Below are 14,276 nucleotides of genomic sequence, written 5' to 3' on the forward strand. Positions count from 1 at the left end.
AACCGAGCTAACTCAACCCTTTTTACGATTCGAGACAAAAGAAAACTCTACTAGCCCTATCCTTATTCTTCTAGTTCTCTCTAAATATCGATGAAATTTTTGTTAAGCGGCCATGACACTTGTGTACCCAAAGCATGAAGAACTTGCTCGCCCTGCAAAAAAAAAGAACTTGCTCTCTGAATTCCCAACCGTCATGTTTCCAAAGCAAAAAAAATCCCAGCCGTCCGATCTTTCACGGACGGCGTCGATCTACTGGATTCCCTTCCAGTTCTCCCAGTGACGTACTTTTCCAGAAAACCCTCTCGGGTTTCTGCCTCTCCATCCCAAGCCCTCATCGGCGGGGGTTGTTTCCAGAAAGTTAGGGTTGGGATTGTCACGGCGTGCCCTCCTCGGCGGCGCTCCGCCGGCGCCCGAATCCCCTCTCCAATCCCCAGCGCCACCAAAGTCCCGCCGCCTCCTCGGCCCCCCTCCCGCACCGCACCCGCCGCCGCCGTTCGCTTGCCGCCGGCGAGGGGCCAAGATGTCGGTCCTGATGGTCACGAGCGTGGGCGACATCGAGCTGGATCTCCACACCGACCTGTGCCCCCTCACCACCAAGAACTTCCTCAAGCTCTGCAAGTAAGCAGCCGTACATAGGGCTCGTTCTCTGTGCGGTTTCGTTCGGTCTGTATGCGCCACACGGCCGGCTTTTGATTGATTTCGTCTCTGATTAAGCGGGCAAGTTCGCTACCAGTTTGGCTGTAATTTAGTGTTGTGCGGCGCCTGGATTGATTCGAGATTGCCTGTAGCTGTAGGTGCGACTCGCGTGTTCCCGTAGTTCTGCGAATCCTCCTCCGGTGCTCGTGCTGTTTCTGGTTGCTTAGTGATACTGTGAACATCTTATATGAAGGTCAGCTGCATTGGGGATAAGCGGATTGGCGTCTAATTTTACCTCATTTCAAGCAAGCGGAGCTCTAGTCGCCATCTTAGGGTGCATTAGAGGATTGCTATCTGATGCCTGGTGCTGTTATGTTTCATTTATAATTATCTATGACATCTTCAGAACTGAATCGAGATTGTGCTGCGGGCCTTGTGTGCCTTATTGTGATGTAGCACTTTGTTTGTTTCTAGTGGCTTGTTTCCACCCTGCTGTAGATTTAGGATTCCAAATTACAGTGATTACAGATGTGTCTGCTGTTCTTACCACACATAATGGACGGCAGGAGCTGATGCAGTGAGTCGATTATTAGTAATCAGGGTACTCATTCTTTGACATTATGCTTTGACTTACACAGAATGAAGTATTACAATGGGTGTCTGTTCCACAAGGTGGAGAAGGATTTCTTGGCACAATCTGGAGACCCGACTGGAACTGGCAGTGGTGGTGATTCCGTGTACAAGTGAGCATTGTTTTACCGAACTCTCAATATGTGTTTCCCCCAACTTATGTTTTTGTGTGCGCGCACGTGTGTGTGTGTGTGTGTGTGTGTGTGTGTGTGTGTGTGCGTGTGCGTGCTCTGAACCATACAATTTGGTCTTTTGTGTTCGATATTTACTTGAATTTAGTCTGGCTACTACTGCCAAAGATATGTCTGAAAGCTGAATCTTCTTTCTCCAGGTACCTTTATGGTGATCAAGCTCGATTTTTTAATGATGAGATCCGTCCAGAATTAAGACACTCAAAAACTGGCACTATTGCTATGGCAAGTGCTGGTGAGAATTGCAATGCCTCACAGGTACAATATTACATCGCTACTGATCTTTAATTTTTGAGGACATACATCTGCCTGTTTTTAACTTCTTAATATCTATGTTTGATTTTTTTAGTTCTACATCACCTTGCGGGATGATGTCGACTACCTTGACGACAAGCACACGGTTAGTAGAACCTTGTTCACTGTTTTTTTCTGGCTGGTGAGAGGTTGATAATTTCTTCAGTGAGTTCATCGCTTTGTTCTGTCAATTGCAGGTCTTTGGGACAGTTGCTGAAGGTCTTGACACACTGACAAAGATAAATGAAGCATACGTTGATGATAAAGGAAGACCGTTTAAGGACATAAGGTAGTTTCACACCTTTGGTAAATCGCATAGTTAGGACATACTCCCTCCCTTCCAAAATAGATGACTCGACTTTATACTAACTTTAGTACAAAGTTAGTACAAAGTTGAGTCATCTATTTTGGAACGGAGGGAGTAGTATCTGCCAAAGAACGTGGAAGTTTGATTTGGTGCCCCGGAGAGCCAAAAGTTTGCCATTCTTCTGAAACTCTGGCTGCTTAATAAGAATTATGTGCTATGTGGTTTGATTCTAAAATTTTAGGTTATGTTCTATCTATCTATCCTGCTTTTCATTTTGGAGCCAAGTGTGGCCCAAACCTGAGCTGCCAATTCGATCTGCAAAATTTGGCTTGGTTTCCATGGGATACATTTGGGCACACACCAACAGACCTCTTTTTCTTTTCCAGCATTAATTTGCTTTCATTCTTTCTGCCTGCTGAGCGTTTGCTAAAATTTTAATTGATAGGATTAAACATACATATATCTTGGATGATCCTTTTGATGATCCTCCTCAGCTTGCTGAACTTATTCCTGAGAATTCTCCATTGGGAAAGCCACGTGATGAGGTAAGTCGAGTACTTGAGTTATGCCATTTGTGTTTATTTCAGTAAGATTTCGAGTACGAATGCACCTGTCTCAGTAACATCCTTCACCATATGAAAGTTGGTTTATCAATGCCATATTTTGCCTTCTTGGTGTGCAAATACACAGGTTGCAGAAGAGCGCCTAGAGGATAGCTGGGTCCCTCTAGATGAAACAGTGGATCCTGGTCAGCTTGAGGAGCTGATCCGCTCTAAAGAAGCACATGCTAATGCAGTGATCCTTGAGAGCGTAAGTCCTGGTGCCATATCAAAACCAACACCTTACTTGTTAGTACTCCTAGTTACCATGTCGTGTTTATGACTGATGAAACACCTGTTTTATTCAGGTTGGAGACATTCCAGATGCTGAGGTCAAACCACCAGATAATGTTTTATTTGTTTGCAAACTCAACCCAGTGACACAGGTTAGTATTAGTTTCTAACTGTTTGCATAGTTTTCTGCTCCTTTACATCTTTCTCATATTTATGTTATCATCCTGCTTTGCACACAGCTTGACATTAAGTACATTCGCGCTGCCTCTACGTGTAAATTTTATTCTGACACTGTCATGGTTACGTTGCTAATTATTTGGACATCCTAACTGAACTTGTTACTTTTTGCCCATTGCTTTTTAACAATGTTTCTGGATAAGTAAGTTGGCTACTAAAATAATTTTGCAGGATGAAGATTTATATACAATCTTCTCGCGTTTTGGAAGTGTGACATCGTGAGTGTCTTTCTTAATCTCAACTAACACATGCATCTCCTCGTTTATGCTGTCCTTAACTTAACATACTTGGTTGCAGAGCTGAAATAATTCGTGACTTCAAGACTGGGGATAGTTTATGCTATGCTTTCATTGGTATGCTTGGCCCCTCTAAACTTTTATACTACCGTGATATACCGCGAGGAAGTAATCCTGTAGAAATAGCAATGTTTTATTTATGTAGGGAATCTTGGTTCCAGTTTGTCAATCGAACAGTTGCATAGGTCTGGCCATTTAGGCCTACAATATGGTCGATGGGGTATGCACGTTTAAGTTTCAAATGTTACTAGCCATGGATACAATCGCATCATGTAGTTTGCCAACAAACTGGTAAATGAATGTGTTGTCGATTAGCAGCAGCAGGGAGTCCAAACAAAGGGAGATTTATGCATGTTTGATGTTACTAGTTATGGATAGAATTGTAGAGTGTAGTTCGCCAACTAACTGGTTAATGGACAAAAATGTCTTGGGGATTAGCACCATGAGGGATGCCAACAGAGGAAGACTGCTAGTCTATGAGGGAACACTACTGTATTAAGGATGTATATGATTATGTAGGAGTCTAACATGTTTGGACTTCACATCATGGTAGGGCGTACCTAATGGCTACCCATGCACTATATAAATAAAGATGCTATTTCGTAATCAACCCAGTATGAAGAATTCTACTTTCTCCCACTCCAACCTTTGTCTACCTATCTTCCTACAGCCATTCCATCTGGCTATCTTCAGCAAGGTAGTTATATTGTTGTGAATCAAGGTTCAGAACAAAATTCGTTAACAAGCAACTTTGTGGTTGCTTGATGCCCAACAACTGGATGCTCGTTGAAGAAAACAGGAAATAATAAACATAAATGATATTAGCTACTTGTGCAACTTCAGTGTGATTACTTTTATTTTAAATAATAAATGAAAATCTTAGATGCAGAGAAGGTTCTAGATGGCACAATTGTCAACTACTCAACTTTGACGACGCTTGTTCCACCTGTATTAATCATCCTAGATGCACATTCCTAACAGTTTCTCTTGATGATCTTTTGTCAGAATTCGAGGCAAAGGAGGCATGTGAACGTGCATATTTCAAGGTTAGCATCGAACCTGTATTCCTGTAATTATACTCACAGCTCCTTCTATCATAATTGTCCACTAATTTGCATTTAGTTACTTATAAGAGTTTGTGCACTAGTGTACTATGCCAGTTACTCTTCATTGATGAAAGTCACAAAATTGTTGGTGCTTCGACAATTCAGTGTCGTCTTACAATGTTTACCTATGCCCTACAATTTCATTGATTATTGGTAATTTCCTACGGTAGCACTATCTAGGAAACACTACTTATTCAATGATGTACTTGCAGATGGATAATTGCCTGATTGATGATCGGAGGATCCATGTTGATTTTAGCCAAAGTGTTTCAAAATTGTGGGGTCAGTTCAGACAAAGTAAACGAAATGGAAATAAAGGTATAGCTCCTGACTGCGGAATTTTTCTTCATGATATTATTTTATTGTCGTGAAATGTGGATTCTCTTTATGAGTAAAACGAAGCTCTGATGATTAGTTGGGTATGGGTACTATCACACAACAGCATTAGATGAGAACCGATTATGTGTCCTACAACATCCGAAGGGAAATGTGAATTTGTTTAAGAAAACTTGTGAAATTGAACTCTACTGCAAACCTAATTCTTATTCCTTTGTGAAATCACATAGGTGGAACATAGTCAAGGATATAGGAGTTCCTTTACAACCAAATATGGCATCATTCATACTATGTTAAATGGCTCTTGTTAAATTTGTTATAAAAAACTTTTGGAGCATGCTGAGGGTACCCAGAGAAGTGCCTGGAAAATGTTATCAGTGACCAATAATATCTATTGGATTGGCAAGTATCCTAAAATTTTGTTAGACGATTGGAGATATGAACAAGTAGCCGCACGTTTTTCTGCCACTTGTTCATATCAGAAATGTGTGGCAAGTTCTCCTTGGGCTTTACAACGTGTATCTACAATTCTGATATTATGCCCGTCATCTTTATTATTTCTTGTTCACCATGTAGAAACTCTCAAATGAATAATATGTGACTCTGTTATTTCTTATTGCAGATGGTTGCTTCAAGTGTGGTGCTCCAGATCACATAGCCCGAGATTGTGACCAGGATGGTGAGCAGAAACCTAAAGCCCCAAATTATGTTCTGAAAGATGATAACACTCAGCGAGGCGGGAATAACCGTCGAAGGTCACTCTTCATCTCTTTTCTTAGACAATTGCTTTTAGCTTTTACAGCGTTGTTACGTGCTCTGACAATCTACTCTCATGTTGCAGTTATGATTTCGTCTTCGAGGATGATACTGCTCATCGGAATACTGACCGAAGAAAGGTTCAAAAAGTAGATGACCAGAGATCGCAGCTACCGCCTCGTGGCGACCGCGATAGGAACAGCAGCAGGGAGAGAAGTCAGACCGACGAGAAAGGAGGCCGGCAAAGCAAAGAGGGTGTTGTGAGCCGAGGAGGTCGGAGGCCAGAAGACCACCACAGTCACGACAGATCTGGTGGTCGAGGCTCTGGTAGGCACGACGACCGTGACTACAGCAAGCAACATAGCAGGAGCAGAAACATGGATGGCGGTGAAGAAGACTACAAACGGAGATCAGGAGCTGGTCGATACGACAGGGATGATAAGCCCGACGGTGACCGGCGCCACCGGGACGATGATGACCCTGGGAAGGGCGATCGTCACAGGAGAGACGAGCGTGACCGCAGGGCACGGAGCCCTGATGCTGATAGACATAGAAGGGAAGACGCCGGACACCGCGAGGTCAGCAGGCACAGGGAGAGGCGGCACCGGGATGATAGATAGATGTTGGCTGCTGTATCGCCTGCCAGTGCCTGCCAGTTTTGCCCTCGCCAATTTTCTGCTTACGCAGAGTTTACGATGTAGCTTGAAAGGCGTAGACTGTACAATATGGGAGAATGGAAAGTTTTCATCACATGTTCATTTTCAGAATGTTGTTTTTAGATTAAAAAAAGGACGTTTTGTTGTGCGGAATCGAACCGGTGGGCTCAGCTTTCAACAGTTTATAACTGATCTCCCGTGTGCTGTACTAATGTTCTCATCTGCCGCGAACATTTCTGCTCGTTTCTGCAATTCTTTGCAAGTGAAATGAGAACCTTAACTTACCTTTTTCTTCCAGTGATTTTTTTTGACAAGTGAAATGAGAATGTTATCAGTTTTATGCTTAAAGTTCTTTTGGGCATTGTTTGGTTAGTAGGCATTTTTTTATAAAAGAAATAAAAGGGTTATTACGGGTCTGGCAAATGTGGTTTCTTTGTCAAATAGCCTAACGCCGTTATCGCTTGTCCTTTTTTCCCCACAAAGTTCAGTTATGAAAAGGGACAAGTGTTCACAAAATTTCTCAAGTATGTTCAATAACCTTTTTGAGGGGATCTTGCATGTTACATCATTTTGCGTGGCAGATTTAGCTGTTTTTTAAGAGCAAGATCGCTTTACTAATCCAGTATTTTGTGTATGGTACATTTTTTTTTCTTTGAGCGTTCTGGAGTGGAAAGGAAGAGAATGGTGCAAAGCCTGAAGTCCAGCCCAACTGGCTTTAGCGATGCTTGAGGCCCATGTGAGAAAACCTGGCATGGCAGCACTCCCCGGGTCTGACAGAAGTTGGAATAGTCCCACATCGCTCGCGAAGGAGGAGCTCCCCTGCCATCCCGCTACATATAGGCCGGCACCGTCTTCGTTTCAAACTCAAGCAGCTGCGTGGTGGGCACAAAGCGAACTATTCTTTCGCCTTTTACTAAAGAATACCGTGTGCACGCCACACATGTGCAGCATACTCTAATTTTTATAAAGGGTGGCCTCCTCTCTTTTGAGAGAAGGTCGCCTGACAAATCAAAATTTCAAAATTTGCAGTTAAATTGTTCTAGCTACTGGAGTTTTAACTGCTGTTAGTCAAAACATTGCTCCTTGTCTTTCACCTGCTGTTTGAGTAGGGTTACAGATGGGTGTACAGTATAACATGGTAAGTTAGTTCAGAATACACTGACAGCTAAACTCTTGTAATGAAAGGATAGGATTCTAAGTTCTCGAGGGTTAATTTGAAGTTCTCTTACCCCAACTGTTACTCCCTCTGTTTCAAAATAGATGACTCAACTTTTAGATAGGTAGGCTCTTAAAACAGGCGAACCTTGCTCTGCATTATGCTATGAAACACTGTGGTTCATCATCGAAGGCTCTTAACACCTGTTCCATAGCTATCTCTTTTAACTCTTCTAGGATCTTGTCTACGTATATAATCTGTCAGGCCCTGCTTTCTCTGCTTGACTGACTGGTTGCTTCCTCACATTCAGGCCACACAACTTTTTGTCGTGCGTAGCGCCACAGTTTCTCGTTGGTGAAGGTTCTACTTCCTCCGTACCTAAACATAAGTCGTTTTGCTAGGCTAATCTCAAATGATGGCCAATGTCACCAATGGCAGTTCACATGGTGGTATTCAGAGAAAATATCAAATCGTGGTTGCTGCTACCCGTGATAGGGCATTGACAAGAATGGAGCATTGCCGCGTGGAAGCTGCCTAGCTAGTGATCTTAATTTTTTTAAGGAGTTCGTAGTGGCTACATCAGACCCATCAAAGAAAAATGTTGTTATAACAGGAAGGAAACACATGGGAAAGCGCATACCTACTAAGTTTAGACCATTGCCGGGTCGCTTTAACGTTATACTGACTCGTTCGGGCAGTTTTGATTATCTCCCCTTTTACAGAACACTGCAATCCTAGCAGAATTCATCTATCAACTATCAGTGATATGCTTATATTCACCTTTTTCAAAAGATGCTTATATTTACAAGTTTAAGCTGCATGGCATTAATCATGTCTTCTACTATATGGTCATGTAAATTCGCTCAAAAACTTAGTGAAGTTAATCAAACATGTGGATGTAGAAAACAAGTACATATAACAGAAAGTTCAGGGGAAATTGAAAAACTAATCTTCTTAAAGAGAGACAATAAAAGTTGACTACATACTGAACCAAAGAACAGAGTTTTGGCGCTACATAAAACAGTTGCAACTTTCTTCTTTAGTTATAATGACCGCGTGACCTCGTGCCATCCCATGATTTATCCAGGGCGAGCTAACTAAATATCAAATAGAATCCGCCAAGGTGTCAACATTCGCACGCTGCATGGCCGACCCCTTATTCAACTAAGGAAAAAACAGAGCTTATACTATGACACTCTCACTCTCAGAAAACATAAGTGGAATGGATGAGCAGCAAAACATTGAAGAACACACTTAGCGTGGTAAGCTGGCAGATGATATGAACTCTCGCTCCAAGCTATAACATCTTTGGTTGTTTGCGGTGACTGGATCAACTCCGTTAGCTGAGTGAGATGAAACATCAGCTTCAGCTCTACCATTTTCTCGAGTAACATGGGATGACATCGAATGTTTCTTATGCAGAACCTGCAAAGACATCTCTACTTCCTTCATCGTAGGCCTTTCTTCACCTTGGATACGTAGGCACTTCTCTGCGAGAGAGGCAACACTGAAAATTTCTTCCTCGGTTGCTTCTTCACGAACTTGAGCAGCGACTATCTCTCTTATAGGCCTCTTCTGCATCTCCGCAAGAAAGTAACAAGATAAACTATGGGCTAAGCCTGACTCACCAGTAAAAACAGGCTTCCTTCTGAGAAGTAGCTCTAAAAGCATGACACCGAAGCTGTACACATCGCTCTTTTCAGTTAGATGCCCAGTGCGAAAATACTCCGGATCCAAGTACCCAAATGTGCCTTGTACATGTGTTGTAACATGAGTCTGGTCTATATGCACCAATCTTGATGCACCAAAGTCAGCAACTTTTGCAGTGTAGTTTGCATCTAGGAGTATATTAGAAGACTTGACATCACGGTGGAAGACTGATATGGAAGCTGCAGAATGGAGATAATAGAGAGCTCCTGAAGCTTGTGCAGCAATTCTTAGGCAGACATCCCAGGACAAAGAAAAATTGTTGCTTGGATCAGAATAAAGGATTTCAAACAAGGAACCATTAGGAACAAAATCATACACTAGTAGTGGGACCTCACTTTCAAGGCAACAGCCATGAAGCTTTACGATGTTTCTGTGGTTGATCTGTGAAAGGATGGCGACCTCATTGATGAATTGGTCAATCTCACCTTGCTCAATGACATTAGATTTCTTAATAGCCACTACACGCTGGTCAGATAAGATGCCTTTGTACACCATGCCATGGCCTCCTCGGCCAAGGATCCGTGTGTGATCGAAGTTATTTGTTGCCCGCTCTAACTCTTCCAGAGAGAAAATCTTTGTCTTTTCACTTGCATCTTCACTCGATGATATTAGCTGTTCTAGAAGGAGGCCGTGGTTCTTTGTAAAATACTTCATTCTCAGTCTCTTTTGGACGCCTCTTCTCCATCTACGGAGGATGAACATTGCACTTAAGCCAAGAAGTAGAAGGCCCAAGCCAATACCAAGCCCAATAGCAATACCTGCAGCGAATGGCAGCGCACCTCAACATCAGCTTCATGTTTTGCTGTGTTCAAAATTAATTGAGTACGAAATTCACCTGATAGAATAGTCTGCTTTCTCGATGGAGCACACTTCATTTTTATAGTGTCATCATTGCATTTACAACCATCGGGTCCAGTAACATAGGGATTTCCTGCATAGCCATCATTGCATTTACAGCTATAACCCATTGTTGTCGAGTTGACATATAAGCATTCGCTATTAGGGCTAACACATGCATATGTGGAGATATGTTGATGTGCCTGTTGGCAAGTTAGATTTGCGACTACCCATCGCAGTCTCCTTGAGTCTCTGTCAGCAATGTACAATGGTCCATAGTTTGACTGATCATGAGAGGTACCTTCGATGTCCATGTACCCCTCAGTAATATTCATGTTTGTGATATATCCTGTCATTGAATCTAGCAGCATGAAAGCTGATGTGTTGCAGTAGAGTTGAAATCCGGTCCTTGCGGAACAGCCATCTTCTAGTCCAAACGGAAAGGGAACCTTGATTTTACCACAAGACCGAGTGCATGTCACATTTCTTCGAGCTGACGGATTGTATCCTATTAAATTTTAAAAAATGTGCAAACTAAAATGATTGTAAGTGGTGAGATACTCAAGAAATCAAGGAAAGATTAGATGAAAACTTGTAGATTTATATAAGTGAATCGATTGTTACCGTGATCACTCGAGCAGCCACCGAGTACATACGGGTTGCCCGTGTACCCAACATCACAACAGCATGAATAACCAGGCATGTACGGGGTGTCTACGCACGAGCTGTGGCTGCTCACGCAGGCAAAAATGGTCTCATCTGCCGAAGCGGCGGCACATGTATGTTAGTCATTTATATTCCAATATAGCGTAGCTACCACACTCGCAATTTGGCGCTGCACCTGCTGGTGGGCCTCCTTGACAGGGACAAACTTGAGCTGCACGGGATTGGCAACCATATGGGCTTCGAAGGGTGGTCTGTGGTTGCATTTCTTCCCGTAAACCATATCGGGGTCTAACTCGTCCGGGTCACAGGAAGTGCAAAACGGGATTTCCGGACTTATGTTTGAGTTTCCAATCAAGTAGATGTAGAAATTGCACACGGTGATCCACAGGTTAGAGAGAGCGAAAACGAAATTGCTGGAGGGGGTCTTTAGTGATGCATTGTACACTTCAGCACCCTGACTCGTTGAGATGGCAATTGAGAAGTCGATTAATACACCTGTCAATGGAAAGAAAAGACAAAAACACAAATTACTCAAAATCGGTGAGCAAGCTTGTACGGGACAAACTAATTATTCTGATTTTGAAGTGGAGTACACGCAAATTCGCAAGGGCATGCAGGTGCGGGAGCACGCACCTACCCAGCCCTGCCCGGATGTCCGATTTGCCTCGCAATCCGCAAAGTAGTTGGACCCCGCATGAGGACGCAATAAGTTTTAAGTTTTATTATTTTAAACTTTAATTTTGCATCTGAAACTGACGATTTCCTCAGTCGCTCGTATCAAGTTCCAGGATTAAAACTATATAAGGGGAATTTTTTGTCGGGCACCGGTACTGAAGTTGTGATTTTGTCGGTCGCTCGTACTAAGTTTTTAAAAGTTGAAACATATCTTTTGAATTTTTAAAAACTAAATATATTTTATTCGAAAGCCCTAATCACGAAAAACACAAATATGAAAACAAAACTTAATTTAAACTCTTCATTCAAAAGATATAGAAGATTGAAAATAGAAAGTCAACAGAAAAGCACACACGGGCTCGGTGCCCCCGCACCTACGACTTCGTACCACAAATCCTCTCCCGAAGAGTATGCTGTACCAAGTACGTGATTTCTAAGTGTGAGTGATGAGCATCTTTGCTCTAAACAAAACGCCGTACCAGTGAAACTTTAAAATGTTCATCTTATGAAATCCTGCTGGTTTTATTTTTGCGTGCCAGGTAATCTTCAAAGACAGTTTGTTAAGACTTAAAGACTTAAACTAAGTTTGCTTGTAACTATCGGCCGTCGAAAATGATATTCTGGTTGCCCCGTTCTCAGAGAAGGAGGTGTTTGATGCTATTACACAGATGAAAAACAATAAGGCTTCCGGACCGGATGGATTCCCGGCCGAGTTCTATAAAAAGTGCTGGCACATTATTAAGGGGGATTTGCTACCTATGTTCCATGATCTGTTCTCTGGACAGCTTCAGTTATTTCACTTGAATTTTGGAATTATCACACTGCTTCCTAAGAAAACGGATGCTGTGAGAATTGAGCAATTCAGGCCGATATGCCTCCTCAATGTTAGTTTCAAAATTTTCACCAAGGTAGGGACTAATAGGCTCACACAGATTGCGCATTCTGTGGTGCAACAGTCCCAAACTGCTTTCATGCCGGACATAAATATCCTTGAAGGGGTGGTCGTCCTGCATGAAACGCTCCATGAAATCCATTCCAAAAAATTAGATGGAGTAATTTTTAAGATGGATTTCGAGAAAGCGTACGATAAGATCAAATGGCCATTCCTCCAACAGTCATTGCGTATGAAAGGTTTTGATGAAGCCTAGCGCCGACAGGTTGAATCATTTACGCAAAAAGGTAGTGTGGGAATTAAAATTAATGATGACATATGTCATTACTTCCAGACACATAAAGGCCTAAGACAAGGAGATCCGATGTCCCCTATCCTGTTTAACATTGTGGTGGATATGTTAGCAATTTTGATAGGAAGGGTTAAGGAAAATGGTCAAGTAGCTGGATTAGTACCTCATCTCGTTGATGGTGGTGTATCCATCCTTCAGTACGCTGATAATACAATTATCTTTATGGAGCATGACTTGGCCAAGGCGAGAAATATGAAGTTTGTGTTATGCCTATTTGAACAATTGACCGGGTTAAAGATTAACTTTCATAAAAGCGAGCTGTTCTGTTTTGGTAGAGCCAAAGACGAACAGGAGGCTTATAGGCAATTGTTTGGGTGCGAGTTGGGAGAGTTACCCTTCTCTTACCTGGGGATTCCAATCCACCATCGTAGGCTGACAAACAAAGAGTGGAAGTGCATCGAGGACCGATTTGAGAAGAAACTGAGCTGTTGGAAGGGTAAGCTAATGTCATACGGAGGCCGATTAATCCTGATTAATTCGGTGCTCACGAGCATGCCTATGTTTCTCCTATCATTCTTTGAGGTCCCAGTTGGTGTTAGGAAAAGACTGGACTTCTATCGATCGCGTTTCTTTTGGCAGGGTGATGAGCTTAAACGAAAATATCGGCTTGCTAAATGGGATATCATCTGTAGACCGAAAGACCAAGGGGGTCTCGGTATTGAGAATCTACAAGTTAAGAATAGATGCCTTCTTAGCAAGTGGCTGTGGAAGCTCTCAACGGAGAATGATGCCATGTGGGCTCAAATCCTTTGTGCCAAGTACCTCCAGACAAAAACTTTGTCACAGGTTACAGTCAGGCCGACTGATTCACCTTTCTGGAAAGGCTTGATGAAAGTCAAACAATCTTTCTTTAATAGGATGAAGTTTGTTATTGAAAACGGCTCTAGTACACGTTTCTGGGAGGATACTTGGCTCGGCGAGACATCTTTGGCCATCCAATATTCGTCTTTGTACCGTATTGTTCAACGACGTGAAGTGTTCGTCGCCTCAGTATTTCAATCTATCCCCCTTAATATTCAGTTTCGACGGACGCTAGCGGGCAATCGTTGGGAAGAATGGCTCCGTTTAGTCAGGAGACTGATGGAGGTCCAACTATCTCAACAACCCGATGAATTATGCTGGAAATTGTCTAAGTCTGGAGTATTCACTGTTAAATCAATGTATATTGATGTTATTAATTCGAACTCCATTCCTACCTCTAAGCATGTTTGGGCTGTCAAAGTTCCTTTGAAAATAAAAGTGTTTATGTGGTTTGTCCATAAACAAGTTATTTTAACCAAGGACAATTTGATAAAGCGTAATTGGACAGGACCTACTAGGTGTAGTTTCTGTGATCGGGATGAGACTATCAAGCACCTCTTTTTTGATTGCCCGTTGGCCAAAGTACTTTGACAGACGGTCCACATTGCTTTTAATATCAATCCACCGAATTCTGTTAACGCATTATTTAGGACATGGCTTAATGGGATTGAGCCTGACTTAGCGAGACATATTTGGGTTGGAGTTTGCGCTTTGTTGTGGACTATTTGAAATTGCAGAAATGATTTGGTTTTTAACAGAACATCACGGATTCATTTTTTGCAGGTTATTTTTCGAGCTACAGCATTGATCCGTTCGTGGTCGCTACTCACTCCGATGGAGGCCAGGGAGCATTTGGTTACTGAATCTATCCATTGGGAGATGGTAGCTCGGGATATCTTCAACCGGTTT

General features: G+C 42.5%; 2 protein-coding genes and 1 non-coding gene across 3 annotated transcripts; 2 read left to right on the top strand and 1 right to left on the bottom strand.

Annotated features, from left to right (window-relative positions):
* The first annotated feature begins 311 nt into the window (after positions 1-311).
* LOC125520313 (peptidyl-prolyl cis-trans isomerase CYP59-like) lies at positions 312-6,575 on the top strand. The gene is made up of 14 exons (XM_048685208.1): positions 312-618; positions 1,275-1,379; positions 1,598-1,715; positions 1,807-1,857; positions 1,949-2,040; positions 2,504-2,603; positions 2,749-2,868; positions 2,966-3,043; positions 3,300-3,346; positions 3,426-3,481; positions 4,430-4,470; positions 4,743-4,848; positions 5,489-5,621; positions 5,708-6,575. The coding sequence occupies exons 1-14, from the start codon at positions 521-523 to the stop codon at positions 6,240-6,242; spliced, it is 1,680 nt and encodes a 559-aa protein (XP_048541165.1). The 5' UTR covers positions 312-520; the 3' UTR covers positions 6,243-6,575.
* A 573-nt stretch (positions 6,576-7,148) lies between these two features.
* LOC125526075 lies at positions 7,149-7,265 on the top strand. Its single transcript, XR_007291541.1, has one exon. It is a non-coding gene; the product is annotated as a U5 spliceosomal RNA (small nuclear RNA).
* A 1,183-nt stretch (positions 7,266-8,448) lies between these two features.
* On the bottom strand, positions 8,449-10,295 carry LOC125519284 (wall-associated receptor kinase-like 1). Its single transcript, XM_048684143.1, has 2 exons — positions 10,283-10,295; positions 8,449-9,923 (listed from the first exon to the last, which is right to left on the bottom strand). Exons 1-2 carry the CDS (start codon positions 10,293-10,295, stop codon positions 8,689-8,691), a joined length of 1,248 nt encoding a protein of 415 aa, XP_048540100.1. The 3' UTR covers positions 8,449-8,688.
* Positions 10,296-14,276: the final 3,981 nt, after the last annotated feature.

Source organism: Triticum urartu, chromosome 7 (genome assembly GCF_003073215.2).
Source record: "Triticum urartu cultivar G1812 chromosome 7, Tu2.1, whole genome shotgun sequence".
Lineage (NCBI taxonomy): Eukaryota > Viridiplantae > Streptophyta > Magnoliopsida > Poales > Poaceae > Triticum > Triticum urartu.

Coding starts and splice junctions, on each gene's coding strand:
- LOC125520313 (XM_048685208.1), top strand. CDS start 521: ATGTCGGTCCTGATGGTCACGAGCGTGGGCGACATCGAGCTGGATCTC. Junction 2,041..2,503: donor AGACCGTTTAAGGACATAAG/GTAGTTTCACAC, acceptor TTTAATTGATAG/GATTAAACATACATATATCT. Junction 4,471..4,742: donor GTGAACGTGCATATTTCAAG/GTTAGCATCGAA, acceptor ATGTACTTGCAG/ATGGATAATTGCCTGATTGA.